The 20,533-nt window shown below is 26.5% G+C and overlaps 3 protein-coding genes across 3 annotated transcripts; 2 read left to right on the top strand and 1 right to left on the bottom strand.

The window, feature by feature from the left end:
- Nucleotides 1–626: 626 nt before the first annotated feature.
- Nucleotides 627–3,916, bottom strand: Bm13752 (glutamine synthetase, putative; the record flags this gene model as incomplete). Its single annotated transcript, XM_043076491.1, has 9 exons — nt 627–713; nt 1,067–1,222; nt 1,503–1,618; nt 1,720–1,869; nt 2,429–2,589; nt 2,777–2,873; nt 3,308–3,472; nt 3,647–3,731; nt 3,833–3,916. The coding sequence occupies 9 exons, from the start codon at nt 3,914–3,916 to the stop codon at nt 627–629; spliced, it is 1,101 nt and encodes a 366-aa protein (XP_042932425.1).
- An 8,010-nt stretch (nt 3,917–11,926) lies between these two features.
- On the top strand, nt 11,927–14,260 carry Bma-csn-6 (Mov34/MPN/PAD-1 family protein; the record flags this gene model as incomplete). The annotated part of the gene is made up of 7 exons (XM_001893810.2): nt 11,927–12,070; nt 12,161–12,296; nt 12,544–12,701; nt 13,150–13,401; nt 13,698–13,811; nt 13,931–13,999; nt 14,171–14,260. The coding sequence occupies 7 exons, from the start codon at nt 11,927–11,929 to the stop codon at nt 14,258–14,260; spliced, it is 963 nt and encodes a 320-aa protein (XP_001893845.2).
- Nucleotides 14,261–14,769: 509 nt separating this feature from the next.
- Bm7010 (Peptidase family M3 containing protein) lies at nt 14,770–20,158 on the top strand (the record flags this gene model as incomplete). Its single annotated transcript, XM_001893809.2, has 16 exons — nt 14,770–14,821; nt 15,212–15,315; nt 15,499–15,591; nt 15,870–15,950; nt 16,333–16,421; nt 16,536–16,680; nt 17,012–17,218; nt 17,462–17,605; nt 17,801–17,955; nt 18,156–18,279; nt 18,483–18,593; nt 18,865–19,039; nt 19,162–19,343; nt 19,426–19,577; nt 19,658–19,790; nt 20,018–20,158. 16 exons carry the CDS (start codon nt 14,770–14,772, stop codon nt 20,156–20,158), a joined length of 2,088 nt encoding a protein of 695 aa, XP_001893844.2.
- Between the last annotated feature and the right edge of the window lie 375 nt (nt 20,159–20,533).

Below are 20,533 nucleotides of genomic sequence, written 5' to 3'. Positions count from 1 at the left end.
ATCATTAAAATTTAGCAATGAATAATTTAATGCATTTTCCTTTTTTTCTTTTTTTGCAAACTATTTTCATTTATGAGTAATTGTGAAATATTTAATCATAAAAGAAAATGAGAAAGTAAAAAGTAAATAATATTGCATCAAATATAAATATTCATAATGTAATAGCGTTTCGGAGAGTATTTGCATTTCAATTTTATTTTAAAAAGTTATTGGAATGCTTTTCTTTCTTTTTTTTTTTGTAAAGAAATTGAGCTATCCCTTAATTTCCCGAAATATTTATGAATTTAGAGAGAAATAAAGGATAGAAAAAGTTAGAAACATAATAAATAAATTGTATTATGTGATATGAGAAAAATATTATTTGTAAAATTATTTAAATTTTAAAATAAGCATCAGTATTGACATAACATAGGTATTGTATTATTAGATAAAAGAATATATAAATGTTAGAGTTTACTTTAATTTCTCTTAAGCTAGCATTTTTAATCATTGTAAGAAGAAACTTTTTTTTTTTTCGTTTTAAATTTCATTTAAAAAAAAAAACAAAATTAAAAATGAATTTGTAAAGTAATTGCAAAAAAAATGATAACTACAAACTAATATGAGAGATATTAATTAATTGTAGCTTAATCAAGTAGAATTGTTTTTGTTAACATTCCGGTGACAGCGTATGGATCACAGTTTGATGATGGACGTCTATCTTCCAGGAAACCCTACAAATAAAAATTAAAAAAGAGAAAAATCAAATCATAATAACATTTTTGAAGTATTTACTGTTTTTATTTGAATAAACGGAAGGATCAAAATGATTCTCAAATGATGCAACGATGCTATATTACTATAATCAAAAGAAATTAATTTAAATAATTAATTGATTTAATTGTTTTCGTTTTTGTTTTTTTTGTTTTTTCATATTAGAAAGATAAAATTACAGGTAAGTAAGAAATAATTATGCAATAAAAAATTATTGTATAAAAATTATATCGTTGAAAATATTTTGTTTGTTTCTTTTAAATGTAAAATTTCATAAATATATTTAAATATTTAAAAAAGAAAAAAATTAAACCTTTTTATCTTTTGCTACAGCTCTCGGTATACGAACTGAAGCTGCTCGATTAGCAATACCCCATGAAAACTGATCAATGTTCGATGTTTCATGTTTACCTGTCAAACGACGTACATTATCCATGCCACCATGTGGATCATATACTGCTATATGCTCCTATAAAAAATTAAAATATTGTTTTTTTTTTTTCTATATAATAATTTTAATAAATAATAATAACAAATATTCTTAATAATAATAAATAATAATAATAATAGCAAATAATTTTTATAAAAGTTATTAGCTTTGTAATCATTTTCTTTCTTTTTTTTTTTTTTTGTTTTCAAACAAAATATTAGAAAAATTTTAATTCTTTTTTTTTTAAAAAACAAAATATTAGAAAAAGTTTAATTCTTTTTTTTTTTTAAAACAAAATATTAGAAAAATTTTATTTTACTTTATGCTTCTTTTCAAGTTTTTTAATTGCTTCTTCAACATATTTAATGCCACCATCTGAGCGCATTTTTTCAGTTGAAAAATTACAATGACAACCAGCGCCATTCCAATCACCATCTAAACAGTATTATATTTGAAATTAGTAAATAACAATAAAGTTAATTCAATGATAAAAGATTAGATAAGATTTTAAAAGAAAAAGAAATTATAATTCAAACGTGTTATTGCTGGTTTCGGATCAAATGTAACCAAAACGCCATATATTTCAGCAATTCGATAAAGTAAATAACGTGCTAGCCATAGTTGATCACCCATAGAAATACCTTCACAGGTACCTAATTGAAATTCCCATTGGCCAGGTGTTACTTCTATAAATTATTAAATAAACTCACTAAAAAAAAAAAAAACAGACTAAGTATAAATTCAAAATTTACAAAATTTTTCACTTATAAAAGATAAAATTTAATAGTACAGTAAAAAAAAAAAAAAAGAATATCTTTAGTCTTAGTTTATTAGGTTTACATTAAAAATTACAATTTAAATGTATTTATTTGTACTAAAATTTAATTGTCAATTTTTTTTTTCATTTTTCTTTTTTTAAGAACAAAAAAAAAAAGATAAGAACAAAAAAAAAAATTTGCTCATTCTCAATATTTTTCTCCTATATTTTCTCGACATATTTCATACAAAAAAAAAAAAGAAAAAATAAAGTAGATTAAATAACTTTTAAATTGTTAAAGAATTTTTATACTGCAAATTATACATTTTTTTTATAAATTAAAAAAATAACAAAATTGAGTTAATAAAATGCTTCTTTATTTATTTTTTTTAAATTCATATTATTAAAATTATAATAAAAAAAATCTTATATTTTTCTAAATGTTAAAATGAACAAAAAATTTTTTCTTCTTCCTATTTTTTTCTCACCTGCATTTATGCCAAAAAGTTGTAAGCCAGTATGTAAACAAGCCCGATAGTGCGCATCAACCAATTCTCGTCCATATACTTTATCTGCTCCAACACCGCAATAATACTTACCTTGCGGTTCCGGAAAACCATGTTTTGGCCATCCTAACGGATGACCATCTCTGTAACATTCATTTAATTCAACTTTATTGTTCCGGAAAGCCATATTTTGGCAACCGTAATGGATGATCATCCAATTTTCCTATTAATTTTAAATAAATGTGAAAGAAAACAAAAAAGAAAAGAACGAGATAAAAAAGAAGAAAATTATATAAAATAACCCGGTAATTTATATAAATATATATTTACCTATCCAAAAGTAAGTATTCCTGTTCCATACCAAACCATATTTTCTCACTTTTACATTTCTCCATAATTTCATTGCAAAAATTACGATGATTAGTAGCTATAATAAAAAAAAAAAAATAATAATCCAAAAATATAAATTAATTGATGAATAAAATTTTAAGCAAAAATCAATTAATTTCGCATGAATTAAAAGTTTTCTAGCTTTTTACTTAAATTTATCGTTTTTCTATTATTCATTTTATGAAATCAATGCTTCGTAATAATTTCTTTCTTTCTTTTTTTTTTCTTTTTTTCAACAGTATAAAAATCTTTAAATGAAAATAGCCAAACGATGCATAAATTTTGCATGCCATTAAATTTATGAAATATATTGTAGTAAAATGAAAAATTTTTTTTTCTTTATCTATAAAGAGAGGAAATAATTGCTTATAAGAATTTAAATAAATTATTCGAAAATTAAATTATTTATTATTAAAATTAAAATTTTAAATTAAAATTGATTACATTTGTGCTAATTATAACAAAACAAACCGGTTGGTTTCATAGCATGATCATATGTTTCACATAAGACAAGTTTATTATTACCACCAAGAAATGGATCAGGATAATGTGCAACCGGTTTCAGATATGTATCAGAATTTTCACCTGAACGAGCCTGTCCAGTTGATGAACCATCAAAATTCCACAGTGGAAAATCTTAAAAAATATTTCAGAAAAGCTAATAAAGTGTTATTTTTTTTTTTATTTCCATTATTGATTATTTTATTTTAATTTATCAAATTTTTTTAGTAACTTTCTTTTTTCTTTCTTTTTTAACCATAAATAATTTTTATATTTATAAATCAAATAAATTATTAGCTTTATTCTAACCATTAATACTTTTTGGTACATTAGTAATGGTACGAGTTTTTGAGCGCATAGTTTCACCTGTTCCATCAATCCATATGTATGTTGCCTAAATATATGGGCAATATTTGAATTTTATTTTACAAATTGAAAAGAAAAAAATTTGAAATTTTTTATTATTTTTTTTTTTTTTTTTGAAGAAAGTTATACCTGACAGAAAGATGGATGTGGCTTAAGGCCAATAAATTGATCAAAAACAGCCTTGGCTAAAGGTAAACGTACACTAAAAGACATTATCGAAATATCTAAAATAAAAAGAAATATGAATAAGAATTATTTTCATTTTCTATTTGACAGCAAAAATATTTCAAAATGTTATGTGACAATTGAAATATGTGACATATAAGGAGGCTTTTCTTTTTTTTTTTTCCAACCGAATGCTAATGAAATAAATAACAGAATGTTAATATTTAAATTATAAAATTATATTAAACAAATTTTTGAAAAACAATATAAAACAAAAAACAAAAATAAAATTTGGGGATGAAAAAAAAAAAGAAAGATGAAAAATTAATGATTTAAGAATTTTTTCTAATAAATTTTTATGCATATAAATTAATATCAAATATAAAGTTTTAAAAATTTGACAAGAATTATAGTATAAATCTATTAGTACTAATTTTCGGAAAAAAGATTTGCTTTAATTGTTTACAATCAATTTGATGAAGTAATGAAATTATTGAACGATAAGTATAAAAAAATATATAATAAAATGAGTGTGAGAAACATTTTATAATAAAATTCATTCATTAATTTATTCTTTTTATATTCAACTTTCATAATTAGATAAAGTAATATTTATTTATCAAATGATACTTTTATTACTTTTATTTTAATTAATTTCCAGCAGAAAAAAAGAAAGAAAAAAAAAAGATTTAGTTAAAAGAGAAAAAGAAGTAAAAATGAAAAGCTAAGCAAATTTATAATTCACTAAAATTTCAAAAAAAAAAAAAATTCAATTATAATACCTTAACCAAAAATAGTGAATGCTTCAAAATAACTATTGAAAAAGGAAATTTTTTTTTTTAAGACAAATAATTTCTTAAAGTAAAAGCCAAATTGTACAAATGAATTTCAGTCAAATAATTTTAGCAAAGAGAATTATGGGAATTATTTTATTTTATAAATGTAAATTATTCATTTGAAATTATATTCATCAAAAAAAAAGAAAAAAGAAAAATAGAAACCAAAACAGAAAACACTTTTCTTTCTTTCTTTTTTCATTAACGAAGGGTTTTTTAAAGAGAAAAAATTTTTTTCCCAGTAAGAAAAGTTAATGTTTGATGTGTTTCATTTTTTGAGAGAGAGAGAGAGAGAAAAATAAAGAGGGAGAGAGACTCATTAATTAATTCTTTTCATGAATTCTTCCTGCTTATTCTTGTTCGTCAATCAGATATTGTAATATTCCGGTCTCATTCCGGTATTGTTTGAAATCCAAGAATATAATTATTTAATTTATCTGTTTCTTTCTCTTCATTTATAGTAAAAATAATGAATAAATTTAAATTTGAATTTATTTCATTAAATGTTCATTATGATATCATCTTCTACTTTTCTCAAAATATAATGAGTAAATTAATCAAAAAATGAGAAGAAAAGAAATGATGAAAAAATTGAACACAAATTTTCATTTTAGAATGAATTTTCTTTGTCAGTCCTTAAAACATTTTATCAATTAATCAAATTTCCTATCAATGTCAATGTTATGATTTTCAAAACAATGATAAAAATTAGTGATAACGTAATATTTTATCAACCATAATTCAACAGAACATTTCTCAAAAATTAAAAAAAAAAATAATTGCTTAATTTTTTTTTTTCTGATTAATTACCCACTTCTGTCTTTAAAAATTGTCATAAAGAACATTTGATAAAAACTAAAATAAAGCTATATCAATAATAATACTATATTAAATGTAAACTAGAATTAATATACTTAATATTTATAATAACTATGTATTAATGTATTTTATCATATTTACTCAGTTCAATTCATTTATATTCAATTATTCAATTAAAATTATTGGTGATGAATGCTATGAATATTTTTAGTATTAAAAAATGAAAAAGAATAGTTATACTTATGTTTGTTTATTAACTGCAAAGAATAAACATCAAAAATTGTTGACAAATACGATGCGATGAAAGTGCTATTTTAATGAACTGTGTTAATAATGTATGTGAATTAATCATTATTATAATAAGTTGATAAGATTCTGAACATAAAAGCTTTAATACTATTATATTGTTTTTATCGTTATCAGTTAATATCAGTAATAAACAAAATGTTAATGAAAATTTGTTACAATAAAAAAATCTTTTTTTTTTTCTGTTTTAAGCAACAATGAATGAAAAATTACAGTTCTCTAATTTATAAGTCATTAATCTTTGAAATTAGAAATTGTTGATTTTTGATGCTTTAAAGATAGTTTAAAGAGACAATGATGACATGTTAATAGATAAAAAAGAAAAGGCAAAAAGGTTTTAAAAAGAATTTCTACCAAAAATATCTGACAAATTTTCGTAAATAAAACAAAAAAAAGGAAATAAAATGTCTGATAAATTTGATAAAGAATTCGATATGAATTTGATTGTGATATATTAATAATTATATGTTAGTTAGAAGAAATAATAATTAATAATTATAAATTATAACGAAAAGATTAGAATTGTGTGTTACACTATGCAATCGCATTATTTACGATTATTATTTTTTTTTATGTTATCGAATTTTGATGTAATCGCTAGCATTAAAATGAAAGGCATTTTAAAAGATATCAAAAATAATTTCACTGAGATGTCAATATCTATAAAGATGTCAACAATCTATTATTATAATAACTGAAGCCTGAAAAAAAAAAAAATTCTTTTTCTGCTTAAATTGAAAAATCCCAGTTTCTTTTAGCAACTCAAAAAACACAAAAAATATAATCAAAATATAAATTATGTGCGATTTCATTGTAAAAGTAAAATATTACTTTTCTAAAGCTTCCATTTGCTGTTTTCATTTATTTTAAATTATTATTATATGCTAGCAATAAATTCATATCTCATTGTGGATTAAAGAATTATTTGAAAAATGAAAGTTAAAAGTATTGGAAATGATAAATGAAAACTTTAAAGTTGATATTTTAATTTGAAAAGAAGTTAATAAGTCGAATCATAATTTCTATAATAATAATTTCTTAAAGAATCATGTGGAAAAATGAAAATATTCTGATTGAAAAATTAAATAATAAAGACAAAAAAAAAGAGATAAATGTCAATGAGATGTGAAATAAAATTCAATTAAAAGTTAAAAAAAAAAAATTAAATTCACAAAATGAATAATACATCAACCTTAATAATCAGAAATTATCAATTGAGAATTATTTACTGATAATATTATTTGCTGTAACATCGATGCTAAATCTATAATTAATCAAACAAAACTTTACTTTTCTTATCTCACTGATACCATTAAATTATCACCACTGTCATTTTAGCTCATGTTTTCTCGACTTAGTAAAAAAAAAGTGATTTAAGTGTTGTTGTACAGAATGCTTAAGAATACTGTTAAGATATAATAATTTTCTCAGATAATTAATCAGTGATTTAACAATGATTAAATGATTACTTTTTTTGTAGTTTAAATTAATACATTTCTTTTATTATTTGCTTTTTATTTTTGTTTTAAATTTCTAAGCTAATTAATTGGACTGATAAAATTATACTAACATGTCTTTTCCTTCTTTTTTTCTGTATTAAAGATTAATTGAAGAAGTAAGTTCGTAAAAAAAAAAAATAAAATTTTATTTGAAATTAATGAATAAAGTTTGCATCGATAAAAAAGAAAGAGTAAAATGATAGAGAAATGATTGAAAGTTAGACACAGATAGCAACTATAAGCCTATAATAGCTACAAGCCTTAGAGATTTTCAATGAGAATTAAAATAAACACTTGTAAAGGTGAATATAGAGTTAGAGTTAGGGAGAAATGTTGTTGAAAATTTGACTTTGTAATAGATCGCCGTCAATAAATATACTTTGTTAGGTTAGTTAGTAAGTAAGTAAGTTAGTTAGTTATATGTCTATTCAGTTTCATTAAGTTTCAATCGATTTTTCTTTTAGAATGAAATTGTCATAGTATTGAAGAATTTTTTTTGAAAAAAAAAGGAAAACATATATATATCAAAGTATAAGTTTTCCAATATTTCAAATTTTTTTTTTTTGTAAATTTCAATTAAGAGTGGGAGAAAAGATTAGCTTTAGATATTGCTTTATGCGATAGTTCTATTAATTAATTATTATTGAAGATGGAAATAAATTTAGTTAAGCTTTTTTGCAATTTAAAAATGCTAAATATTTCATTAATGAATTATAGCATATTGAATTATGGCATAATATATTAAAAGTTGAAATGAATTGCATTTATAATTTAATATTATATCATTTTCTATCAATTAAAATGAATAAATTTTTTTTCAATAATACTTAGTTAAATTAATTTTAGAAGGTAAAAAGCATATCATAGTGAAAATGAATTATCAGAGAGAAAATATGATAATGAATGATATAAAATGAAATATTTATAAAAGCAAAAAATTTCATTTACAAATAAATTTTCATACATTTCAAAAATTATAAAACAAAGAACAAAATTTATATAAAACTATAAATTGTTCACAGAAAAAGCCATACTTGCCTTCTTGAAACTAATACTTGCATATTTCAAATTATAAATTACTAATGAAAATGAAAGGCATATGTCTTTCTTATTTCTTGAAATTATATTTGCATAAAATGCTTAGCACGCAAAATTAAGAAAATAAATTTCACTTCCTCATTAATACTTCCTCATCAATTTTAATTGTAAAATTTCGAAGGCTATAGCTTTTTTTAATGAAAATTTCAATTTATTCCCTTTTTTGTAACTTAAATAAAATTAAAAAAAAAAAAAAAAAAAAAAATCAAAGTCTAATTAACTTTCAATCATAACATATATTTTTTCGCCTAATTTTAATCCATCTAAACAGAAATTGTTATCATTTTTGTTTAAACAATACTCACTGCAAGTTTCCTTTTCTTCTTTTGCCTTCCTAAACAGTATCAATAATATTGGAATGATAAGAGAAAATGCTTCATTGCAATGATAAATTCTCATCCATTTTGGCTATTAAATAATTTTTCCTATTTATTCTTTCTTTCTTTAGTAACACTGTTAAATTGCTGATAAGTGAAGTATGAAATTTGTGATTAAAAGTTAATATTACACTAGTAATGATGCTAATTGCTAATTGCAGCCAACCTAAATAAGTTGCTAAAGTAAGCCATATTCATTAATAGACTTAGTCTCAAATCAACATTTATAAGTAATCAATTAAATTTAGTTATTACTGTGAGTCAAATTTTTGTTCATTTCATTTCTAAAAATGAACAAAAAAGAAAAAAAAAAGAAGAAAATGAAAAAGAGAAGGAAAAACGATTAATTTGTTCATTATTCATCGTCAGTTCGTGTGTGTGTGTGTGTGTCTGTGTGTGCATGTATGTGTATGTATGTATGTATGTATGTGTGTGTGTGTGTGTGTGTGTATTAGTATGTCTGTCAGTCTGTTTATCTATTTGTGTTTACGCAATTAGAAGAGAGAAATTGTAAACAAAAAGTGTCCGTCAATTATCTTTGTGAAATAAAAGCGAATGTTTAATTTTACTTGCAATGTTTGCATTTTGTTGAATATTTATTAATAAAATTTATAATTAATCAAAAAATTTCAAATGTTTTAAGAAAAGAAAATTTTTTTAATTTTTGATTATAATTAAATGATAACTTAGCTTATTAATTTATTTGATCAAATTTTAATTGCTATTCATTTTTGGAAAATCCTTCAAAAAAAAAAAAAAAAAAAATTATTTGAAATTGTATTGGAAAATAAATGATTCATCCATTTTTTTTTTCTTTTTTTCTTCGTTCATCTGCTTATTTCCATATTCAAAATCATTAATGTCTTTTATCATTTGTCACATCTAAATATTCAATAAAAATGCGAGACATATCCATTTTAGCTTTCGAATCTAAGGCTCACATTTCATATCTTTTTTTCAATTCTTTTAATAAAATTTAAAAACTCACAAAATTTCACAAAATTCAAAAAAAAAAAAAAAATTCAATTTCATAAGAATTGTTTGCAGATTACGGCCACTAACCTCTCAAAAAGAAAAAAATTTTGCAAACTTTTAAAGATTACACAAAAAGAGCGCTTTGTGTGAAAATATTGATCAATGATCAATGCCGGATGATAGATCTAATCAGGAAGATGTCCGATCCGATTAATCGTATCACAATGATTTTTATCAGTTATCTTTATTGTATCTTTTCTACATACGATAAATACAAGCAATCTTATGCATCAAAAATTTGAAAAATACGAATAAGCTAATCAAATACGATCAAATGATCGATTGTATTCCGTAAAATATAAATTGAAAACCGGAAAATATAAATAAGTTAAATGACAACATTTAATCGATTTATCGAAAACGAACGAATTGAACTTTAAAAGAAGAAACCGCCAGGACAAGAACATATATCAAGCGGTAAACATATAATTGAATGTGATCAAAACGCAACAAACTATTTAAGAAAAAATGATCAAAGATTCAAAAAAAAGAAAAAAGAATGATTGGAAGGCGTATTTAATTCTTTTTACACTAAAATTCTAATTGAAAATTTTGATATGGCAAAGAAACTAATAGAAGAATACATTTTATTAATTATACCATTTAAAAGAATACTTAATAACTTGAATTTAAAGAAAGAATTATTAAAGTAATGTGGTAGATAAAATTTAAAACGTTTTTAATTCTAATAATCAAACATCGAATAATCTAATAAGAAGTGAGAAATAAGTTTGTACATTTTTATTCATTGATATATCTAAACTACTATAAATATATTGAATGTATGGTTTGTTTTTTTCTTAATGCAATGATAATGATGATATCAGTAATGATGATCACAATGCAGCTAATGATAATAACAGCATGGATAATGATAGTAACGATTAAACAGATAATGATAACAAGTATATATAATAATTACGATGTGGATAATGATAATAACGATTTGGATAATAATAATGATGACAATATGAACAATGATAATGACAATGTAAATAATGATAATCATAAAATGAATAATGATAACGATAATAAGAATAATGAATGTTGATAATGACAGCAAGAATAATGATAATAATGATATGGGCTAATTTGTAAACATATTCAAATTTACAAGGAAAAAAAAAGAAAATATCATTTTTGAGCATACTGAAGAATATAATTGAAAATGAAAAGTTTATTTCAAAAAGGCAACAAAGATAAAAAAAAAAAAAAATTGGATAATAATTAAGCTGAAATTGAGAAAAACAAGAAGAAATGACTGAAACGAAGGTTTCAACAAATGAGAAATGGTATTTCATTGATTGTATTGTAATAAAGTTAAATCAACCAACTAATCATTGTAAATAAGCATTAATTAATTATTGTAAGAAAATAAGCATTAATTGAAAGAGAAATAATGCTTAATTCGGCAAAAGCTAATTTCATTTTGACAAGTTTCCCTCGTGCTCAATATTAGTTTGTGTGGTTTAGAAGAATACCTTTGTAGAAATTTTTATAACATTTTATGCATCCTTAATACTTCTCAGAAAAACCATACACATACACCAATAATTCTAGAGAATGATTTAAATTAATTTATAAATTCCAATCAAGTATTTAATCCTGAGTGTAAGTCATTACTAATATTCCCCTTTGAGATAGCCGTATAACTAAGTGAGGCCGCGTTAACTTGAATCATGTTTGGTTTATGAATTGTTGAGGTTGGTTAAAATGTGTGGTGGTATATATTTGTTTGATGGGTTCAAAGATTGGTTTCGCTGTGTTCGTTAATGTTCTTTTCATTTACGATGAGGATGTTATAAGAATGAATAGGAAAATTTAGCAAATTTTGAAAAAATTGAGTACAACTTAGTCAAATACTTCTTAATTTAAGGTGGTACATTACAGTTAAGTCCACCATTATTATTATCATTATTACAGTTCATCTTTACAATTAAGTTTGATTGTAATGATGAAGTTTAGAGTGACGTAATTAACTTGTTTTATTTGCTTAATTCGTAATTTATTATTAATGAAGATTTTGGCATATATCTGAGCATTTATCTGTTTCAAGTGCTTGATCCATTACTAATGATGGATTTATCGATGACGGAAGATGATAGTAAATTGGCTGGACACAGTGAGCCGATTAGTGCTATCGCTGTTTCGTTACATCCACTAGTCATAATGAATATATCGGAACATGTGACTCGAATAAGCGCACAGCGGAATGATGGAAAACCTTTCGAGGTGAAATTATAAACCATTTACTATATCTCGACAATTCCTCAATGTTTTTCTTATCTAACAGTACTATGTTGAAGATTATTTTGGCTGCAGGTTTTTGGTGCAATACTTGGAAAGCAATCTGGAAGGCATATTGAAATGATGAATAGCTTTGAAGTGAAATGGAATAATGAAGGAAAAGGTTATGCGGTTATTGATGCAGATTTTCTTTCTACAAGGGAGCAGCAATGTAAAGCCTTTTTATTTGGTCTACATCCATAAATTTACAGTATTTTGTTGTCTCCAGTTTATATATTTGATCCCTTTATGGATTTAAACAAGATTTTTATCGTTGATGTTGTGTATGTTTGTTCCTTCACTGCTTTTCTTGGTGCTTTATCTGCATCTTGTACTTTTAATGTTATATGAACAAAGTATTTCAATTTTAAATTCTTATTGGACTTTTTTTTGATATATTTTTGGATCGTTATTTCTAGATCAAGAAGTGTTCCAAGATTTGGATTATGTTGGTTGGTATACTATTGGAGACACAACACCAACACAAGCAGATTGGGAGGTACATCAGCAATTCTCTGTAATGCATGAGTCACCAATTATGGTGAAGCTTGATCCAAAAGCACCACCGGGTAACAAGGTATGAATGTTAGATTCCTGTTCACCTTTCTGAACCATGTAATAAGTTTTTCCAACTTTCAAACTCAGCTAGCTTACGAATAACAATTGTTGAGCGTAATAGTTTTATACGGCCCAGATACGAGGGATTTCCTGCAGGGTGTTATAACAAATGATATCAATAAGTTAAATAGCCAAAAGGCTATTTATTCTTCCGGTAATTTTTTGTTAACTGTAAGCTTCATTCTCGTCTATTTGGCAAACCCTGTAATTGCACAGCGTCTTTCTTTACTACAAGATTACTTTACACGGAGCCACATAGTTTATATAGTTTTATCGCTGATTACCTTAGTGACATTTTCTTTTCTCAATACAAAAACCATACTTAATCTCTCATTTGCAAATTTTACTTCATTTCAAATCTGCATACTTTGCTTAAGAAATTGAAATAAGCATTTACCTTTTTGCAGTTACCAGTGGCAATCTATGAGTCTGTGTGCACTACCGGCTTATCAGCAAGCAGCCCAAGTTCAGTAGTATGGCATTCAGTTAATTGGTCATTAGCCAGTGAACAAGCCGAACGTATTGGAATTGAACACGTTGCTCAAATTTCAACTGTTTCAACTAACACTGTATCTTCCACAAATAAACAAATTGCAGGACAGTTGGGTGCTATAAATATGCTGCAGTCACGGCTGGAACTTATTTATGATTATTTAGTAGTAAGTTAGAATAATTCAGATTGAAATGTGGCAATGCTTATTTTCAATAACATGTAGAAAAAGAAAGAGTGGTAGGGAACATAATTCTTACATTTAACTATTTTTCTGAAGAATATTCATTTTGTATTGCTGAAGTTATCGCATTACTGACTATCGTTTCACATTGATCTCGTACATTAAGCTTACTTACATTTTATTGCGCGTAGTGTATATTTAGAATAAAAAAAAAAAAAAAAAAAAAGGCGGTCTCTAGAAAAGTGGAATTGCTGTAAGGAATTATATGGGCATTGCTTCAGGCAGTTCGTAAGGGCGAATTACCACGTGATGAAGCTATTATACGTGAAATCGCTCAATTGGTACGTCGAGTACCAGTTATGAGTTCGGACAAATTCTTACAGCAATACAAAAATGTAGGTTTTTACGTCGATAAAGGGCGTTCTGTTCTTTTTTTAAGTCATTAGAAACTATTTAGCGACTCAATTCAGATTCTTATTCGTACAATCTGGAGTAGATAGTTTGACCATTTCAGCAATGTCTGGAAGTCAAAATGACTTCGCTTGTGGCAGTCCTTACAAAAACTTGTGGAACGCTTAATGATGTAAGTATCATTTCAATTATTTTCAGCTTTACTTAAAGAAAAAATTAAGCATGCATATGAGGAAAGGGAGAATTCATTCGAAAAGAAGGAAATATGTATGAATCATAGATTAAAACGAAATCTTTGTTCAATTACAGTTGCAGAGCTTCCTGAGTGTAATTATTATTTCAGTTAGTGACTAAAATGAACGTGATGTCAGTGGAAAGGCAAACTTGGTTGCTTGCTTCTGGTAGACGAGCGCGTCCTTTTCCAGCTATGTGATTTAGTTCTTTCAAGCCCTTTTTTTTTCTGTTAGAAATGTAATAGTTTTTTTACAACTTTGAGAATTTTCGGTAGCAATGTAGTATTTTTAGATTTAAAAGTGATGTTTCTGCAGCGTCTCAGTAATGCTTCTGTTCTCTGGCTTTGAAAAATAAAGTGGGATTTCATATCTATCTGTGCAAGAGAACAGGATTTATTTGTTTGCTAAACAGTAACGTTAACAAGAGAAAACATTGCAATTAGTTGCAACAATTAATTTCCTTAAAAAATATTAGTCTTACATTACATCATTTTTGAAGTTAATCTCTTTTTATAACTGCTGTGGAATTGTCAGACTACATAATATATTCGAATGACTCTTTCAATTATAATTTAAATCTTGTTTTTAATTGAATTGAGCCGTTAAAATTTGGCGCTGCTATCAATTTTCTCGTTCCTTTGCATTATATTTGCAGAAATTTTTTGAATAATTTTGTTAGCTTCGTATCATAGCAGTGGATTTATTAGTGATGTCAAATTTGAAAAATCGGATGGCTATGCTGCTTCGGTTAGCTGTTAATTGTATGTACCCTGTTGTTGATAAGTGTACATTGTTATTTTTTAACATTTTTTGTTACAAAGTTTTGTTTCTAATTTCTCTGTTACTAATAAACTTTGATTTATTAATTAAATTACATGTGAAATGGAATCTGTAAAATCATGCTGCTAAGATTGTTAAAGTCTCCTATTTATTATTCTCAGGTTGTCTTACTATAGATTTTGACCTTTAAGGATACCATGGTTTCTAGAGTGTTTCTAAAGAATTGCTAATAGTTCTTTCGGGGTGTTCTATTTAATACTAGCATAAGGTAAATTTATTCATGAATTTCTCAGCGGGTTTGAGAACATGTATGTTTTTGTCTGTCAAATGAAATGTAATCTTATTTTTCAGTTTTAATACCATAATTCCAGGGAGCAAATCAATAATGTCGCGGACTGCCTTTTTAAGATCTTGCTCTTCCAGTTTACGAAATTCGTTAAGATACTTGCAAATGGGTAATTATGCTCCCGAAAAGGTGTTTGATTTAGAAGATTTGTTCTGAGTTATTATTCTTTATGAAGTCAACATATTGAAGAAAAGAAGAGGGAGTGAAAATAAACTGATGCAATGAGCCATCTTTATGAACATAGTATTGAACATTTCAGAGATTTTGAAAAATTATTGATTAACTTAGTAATGCTTAAATCGTTTACTTAAGGGAATTTTTGGTGAGGAATTGCTGAAGCATCCATCCGGGTTCAAATTACTGAATGAAAAAGTGAGGAAACGGTCCTTCGAATTGGTTGATAAAGTAAAAAACTTTTCCAATTATCGTTTGAAATTATATTGCCAGTATCGCTAAAGTATTTATTTCTTGTTGTAGCAACTGTTTTTCTATTTGTTTAAAGCATTTTGGATGGGATTAAGGTGTTATTATGTTAATTATTATGTGATAGCTTGCCATCTTAATGTATTAATTTAATCGCTGGTACTGTTAGTCTTTTCTGAGTGTTTTTGAATCATGTTTTTGAAATAATAACTGCTTTTCTGAAAAACTTTTCCGTTGTTAATCGAAAAGTATTCTTATAGATCGTCAATCGAAAATGTGATAAGAAAGTTGTTGAAGTTTTTGATGATTTATCAAATGAAATATGTAGCGCTGCTGATTTGGTAAGTCTTGCTATTCACTTCGAAATTCGGTTTCTTCGTATCAAATTTAATTTATAAATAAAATTTTATAGTTGAGATACTGAGATATTGGTTGTATTCTTCTTTGATATGCAAAAGAATTTCGGTTGGTTGGGCTTAGTTTAGTTTATATCATGAATTTTATGCCATTTTTTTGAAATGCATTTATTTGTATGCAGAAATTTTTATAGATTGGTAGAGCATACAAATGCCTGCATGATTCACTGATATATATGCATAGTTGTTAAGAACAGGAACAGATGGAGAGTGAAATGAGTGAGAGTCATGTGTGACAACATTGCTGGAGCAATAGTGAAAGGATTGACATAGACATATTAGTTTTATCACTATGAATTTGTTTCAGGCCGAATGCGTTCGAAATATGCATTCAATTAAAGAATTTAGTACAGCAGCAGAAGAAAGCATGAAAGATTTCACCGAACTTGTGGAAAGGTATTACTTAATTCATTGCAGAAAGCTTAATTCTACCTATCTTTGGATTTTCTGAATCTTCTTTTCTCTAATCTTTTGTTTTAGATTATTATAGTTCCAATTTCATATTTTCAGTTTGAATACCAGATCTGATTTGTACAAGGCATTGAAAGACTCATTAGAAGCAGAGAGTAGTTCTTTGACAGATATCGATAAACGTACAGCTTTGTTATTCCTCGATGATTTTGAACAAGCTGGTGTTAATCTACCTCAAACTCAGGTAAGGAAGGATTTTAATACATGAAATTCCTTTGAAATCTATACTGTATTAGGTCACTTTGAATATGTAGTCATTTGATTTACATTTCTCTCAACTCTTTTATAGGATAAACTTTCCACGGAAGTTATATCCTTGATATGGATAGAGTGCTATGTTGATTCCTAGTTTTCCGTTATAATTGCAGTAAGGATTTCCAAAATACCGTGGAACCTACTCTAGATGACAAGATGATTTACACTGAAATATCGCTTTCTAAATAAATTCTTTTACATGATATATATATATATATATATATATATATATTGTAATGAGTTAATAAATTCTGATTTAGAAGTGTGAATATGTAAGACTTAGCAAGGAGATTTTTATGGTTGGTTCAGAATTTACGCATGGTGCCGAATTACCTGTTATGGTTGCACCATTTTATAGTAAAATGTATAGAGTGAAGCGACATCTCTATAGTCCGAATGCACTTGCAGTTAGTCGGAGTACCAGGCAGTGGTCATATTCTACCTATTACTCATATAATGAGGAGCAAGTATGGTAATTCTCTCATTGTATTTGATCTTTTTCAACAAATAGTCGTTAATGTTAGTCTCAGATTAATACATCTCCTATAATTCATAATTACATCACCCTAAGTCTTTCTGATTGATGACAACTCGACGTGACATGTTTTGACCCTTTTCATTTCATTTACCTTTTAACTGAATTCTTTGTAGTTTGAATTCCATGATTTATTTGCATAATTTTTCATTTATGCGAAATGAAAATTTTTCAGGAGAAACGCTTACGCCACCTAATTACTTGTCGACATTTGTTGGCTCAGCTTACAGGATTCCAATCCTATGCTCATCGTGCTCAACAGACTTCGTTGCTTGGTTCATATGAAAATGCTCACGACTTCTTGATTGAAGTCATTAAAGTAAATTCATCTTATCATATAGGATGCTTGCTTGAAAATCCATCATTGATAAAAGGAAATTGCTGAATGATATTTCAAGCGCATATTTATTGCTCGTGTGGCATTTTCTCAAAACATATGATGTATTTGTTTATCTGTTTAACTATATGCTATTTAACTTACGCGTTAAATTGATTTGTTCCGTTTGTATTGCAGTCATGTCAACCAGCAGCCGAACAGGAATTAGCCGTATTGGCTGATGTTTTAGCTCAGGTAGAATCAAAGCGAGAGCATCTCTGCGAATCTGATTTAACATATCTTTGTATGCTGTATCGCGAGAATGCTTTTGGTCAGTTACAACATCTTTCCAGGTAATATAAAGTTTAAAAATGTTTGTCATTTTACTTATTATTAACTATAATGGAGTGAAGTAGTCAAATAAATGAAACAATTATCTTAAATTCATTAAATGATATAACAGAGCTATGCAAGCAGTTTATTAGAATTACGTAAAACTTACATCTAGTAGTGTTTCACATTATTTTAAATGTTGTGCTATTTTTGATTTCAGGTATTTCTCGTTTAGCAATCTTCTAAAAGGGTTCGAATTGATTGCAAAACGATTGTACAATGTTTCTTTTTCATTTCTGACACCTATTGCTGGAGAAATTTGGCCAGGAAATATTATTAAGATTGTCAGTTTTTTATTCATCTATATGTTCATGTAGTAAAAGGTTTTTAATTTTAAACTTTATCTCTTTTTTTTTCCATCAACCGTGAAGGTATGTAGCCCACTTAAAAATTTAGGCCTCTGTTTGAGTTGGTTCTTTAGTAAAAAGTTGTTTAACTTATTTACAAAGCGATGTGAATTTCAGACTGTATTTTTGTTATTTTATAGAATGTTTTTCAAGACAAAAATGAGTTTTTGGGAACGATTTACATCGATATTCAAGACCGACAAACGAAAACAGCAGGAGACTGTCATTTTACTGTTCGTTGCTCCAAGCAGGTTTTCTTTTTCAACTAATTAAATAGATGTAAATTTCTTCCTTATACTAATGTAATTCAACAATTTCTCATAATACGTGAAAGGCATTTCATAGGACATTTTCATTGATTACCATGACAAAGTAACCTAAAGTTTATTGGGATCGTAAACTTATTTCGGAAATTTTGGAAATTTATTATGCAACTTTACCCGACATGCAGACACTTTCTGAAAAACTCTGCATGATGATTGAACGTTTGCTATCATTTCATTCAAATGGTGTATGTTATAGTTAGACGATGGTTCATATCAAACACCAATCGTTGTTTTATCATTGTCATTAACAAAAGGATTGGAAAGTATTGAAAATATTTTTTTGAGTCCTCATCAAGCTGAAAATTTTTTCCATGAAATGGGTCATGCGATGCATTCAATGCTTGCTCGCACTCAGTACCAACATGTGGCTGGTAATTTTATTTTCGTCACTTACAAGGGGATATTTAAATGAAATATCCAAGAACTGCTTTCTTTTTTATCTATAGATTTCAAACATACTTTAACTTCTTAATTCATTGTACAAGTCCTATAGGAACTCGCTGTTCAACTGATATGGCAGAAGTTCCATCCAATTTAATGGAATATTTCTTCAATAACATTGATGTTTTACGCGAAATAGCGAAAGATAATCACGGACGTCCGATAAGCGTCGAAGATGCTGCTTCTCTCATAACATCACGATTTGCTTTCACATCCCTGGAAATGCTACAACAGGTTTCTTACACTTGAAAGTTTTGTTAGAGCCTCGAAATTATAGCTAGTTTATATTTTAATTTTACTATTTCTCTTATTTCAGGCTGTATATAGTCTTTTTGATCTTGAAGCCCATGGTGGCAATGCTGAGGGTATAATGAATGGTCGAGTTTCAACAGCCGATCTGTATGCATCAATTTGGTCGGTAGTTTTTCCAAATGTTAAGAAGGAGACAAGTTCCGCTTGGCATCACCGGTAAATTTTCCGCTTTCAAATAAGAGTTTTTAGATTACAATGGAAAGGAGAAAGCTTTTGTAATTCACTACTACTTTCAGATTTGCACATTTGGTACCATATGGTGCAAAATACTATTCCTATTTAGTAGCAAGAGCTGCAGCTTCGTTGATTTGGAATACCAGATTTCGTGATTATCCATTTTCCAGGGAAAACGGCCTTGCGTGGGCAAAGGTATTGTTTGTTGAATTTTTCCATTTGTCGAAAAATTTGCTAATTTATCTAACAATTCTAATAAATGATGATCACATAATGTTGTAATACGAATATTATAATTTGATATGTTAAATCTCACTTTAAAGCTTGCTAGGTTATCATTAATTTTTTGGATATTTTACCTTTTTATTTATCAAATTAATCAAAATGGCAAAAAATTGCTGTTTTATTATTACTTTTTATAGGTGTTATCGAAAGGTGGCTCGTTACCCTCAGCTGATCTATTGAATTCGGCGCTTGGTTACTGGCCAACAGTGCAGAATTTAGCAACGGCACTGAAGGAGGAAGCTGACCAAACTTGCCAACGTTCAGCCGTCAGTGTATAAAGTAGTTTTTACAAATGTTGAATCGGTAAATAACTTTCATCAGGAAAAATGATATTTTGAGTAGCCCTGCTACATTCATCTCGTCATCTTCCTTTATTTATTCACGCTTTTACTTCTTCCTTATTTCTGTTTTTATCTTCATATTTTTTTTTTCTTTTTCTTCTTTTTTCTCTCTCTCTTTTTTCACTTTCACAGATTTCTGTATCAGTATGTAACCCATTTTTCAAAACGATTAACATCTGCATCTTGGCATGAAAATTTGTCTCATATGTTTTTTTATGAGTTTCATTAAAGAAATTTACATCGAAATATTAACTTCTTTTATTACCTAATTTGTTTTTTGTTTTTTTGATTTTTCTTTAGGAGATCCATCCT

The sequence above is a fragment of the Brugia malayi genome (assembly GCF_000002995.4).
Source record: "Brugia malayi strain FR3 genome assembly, contig: Bm_v4_Chr1_scaffold_001, whole genome shotgun sequence".
Taxonomy (NCBI): domain Eukaryota; kingdom Metazoa; phylum Nematoda; class Chromadorea; order Rhabditida; family Onchocercidae; genus Brugia; species Brugia malayi.
Note: the sequence above shows the minus strand (reverse complement) of the source record. Positions and strands in the feature narration are given on the sequence as shown.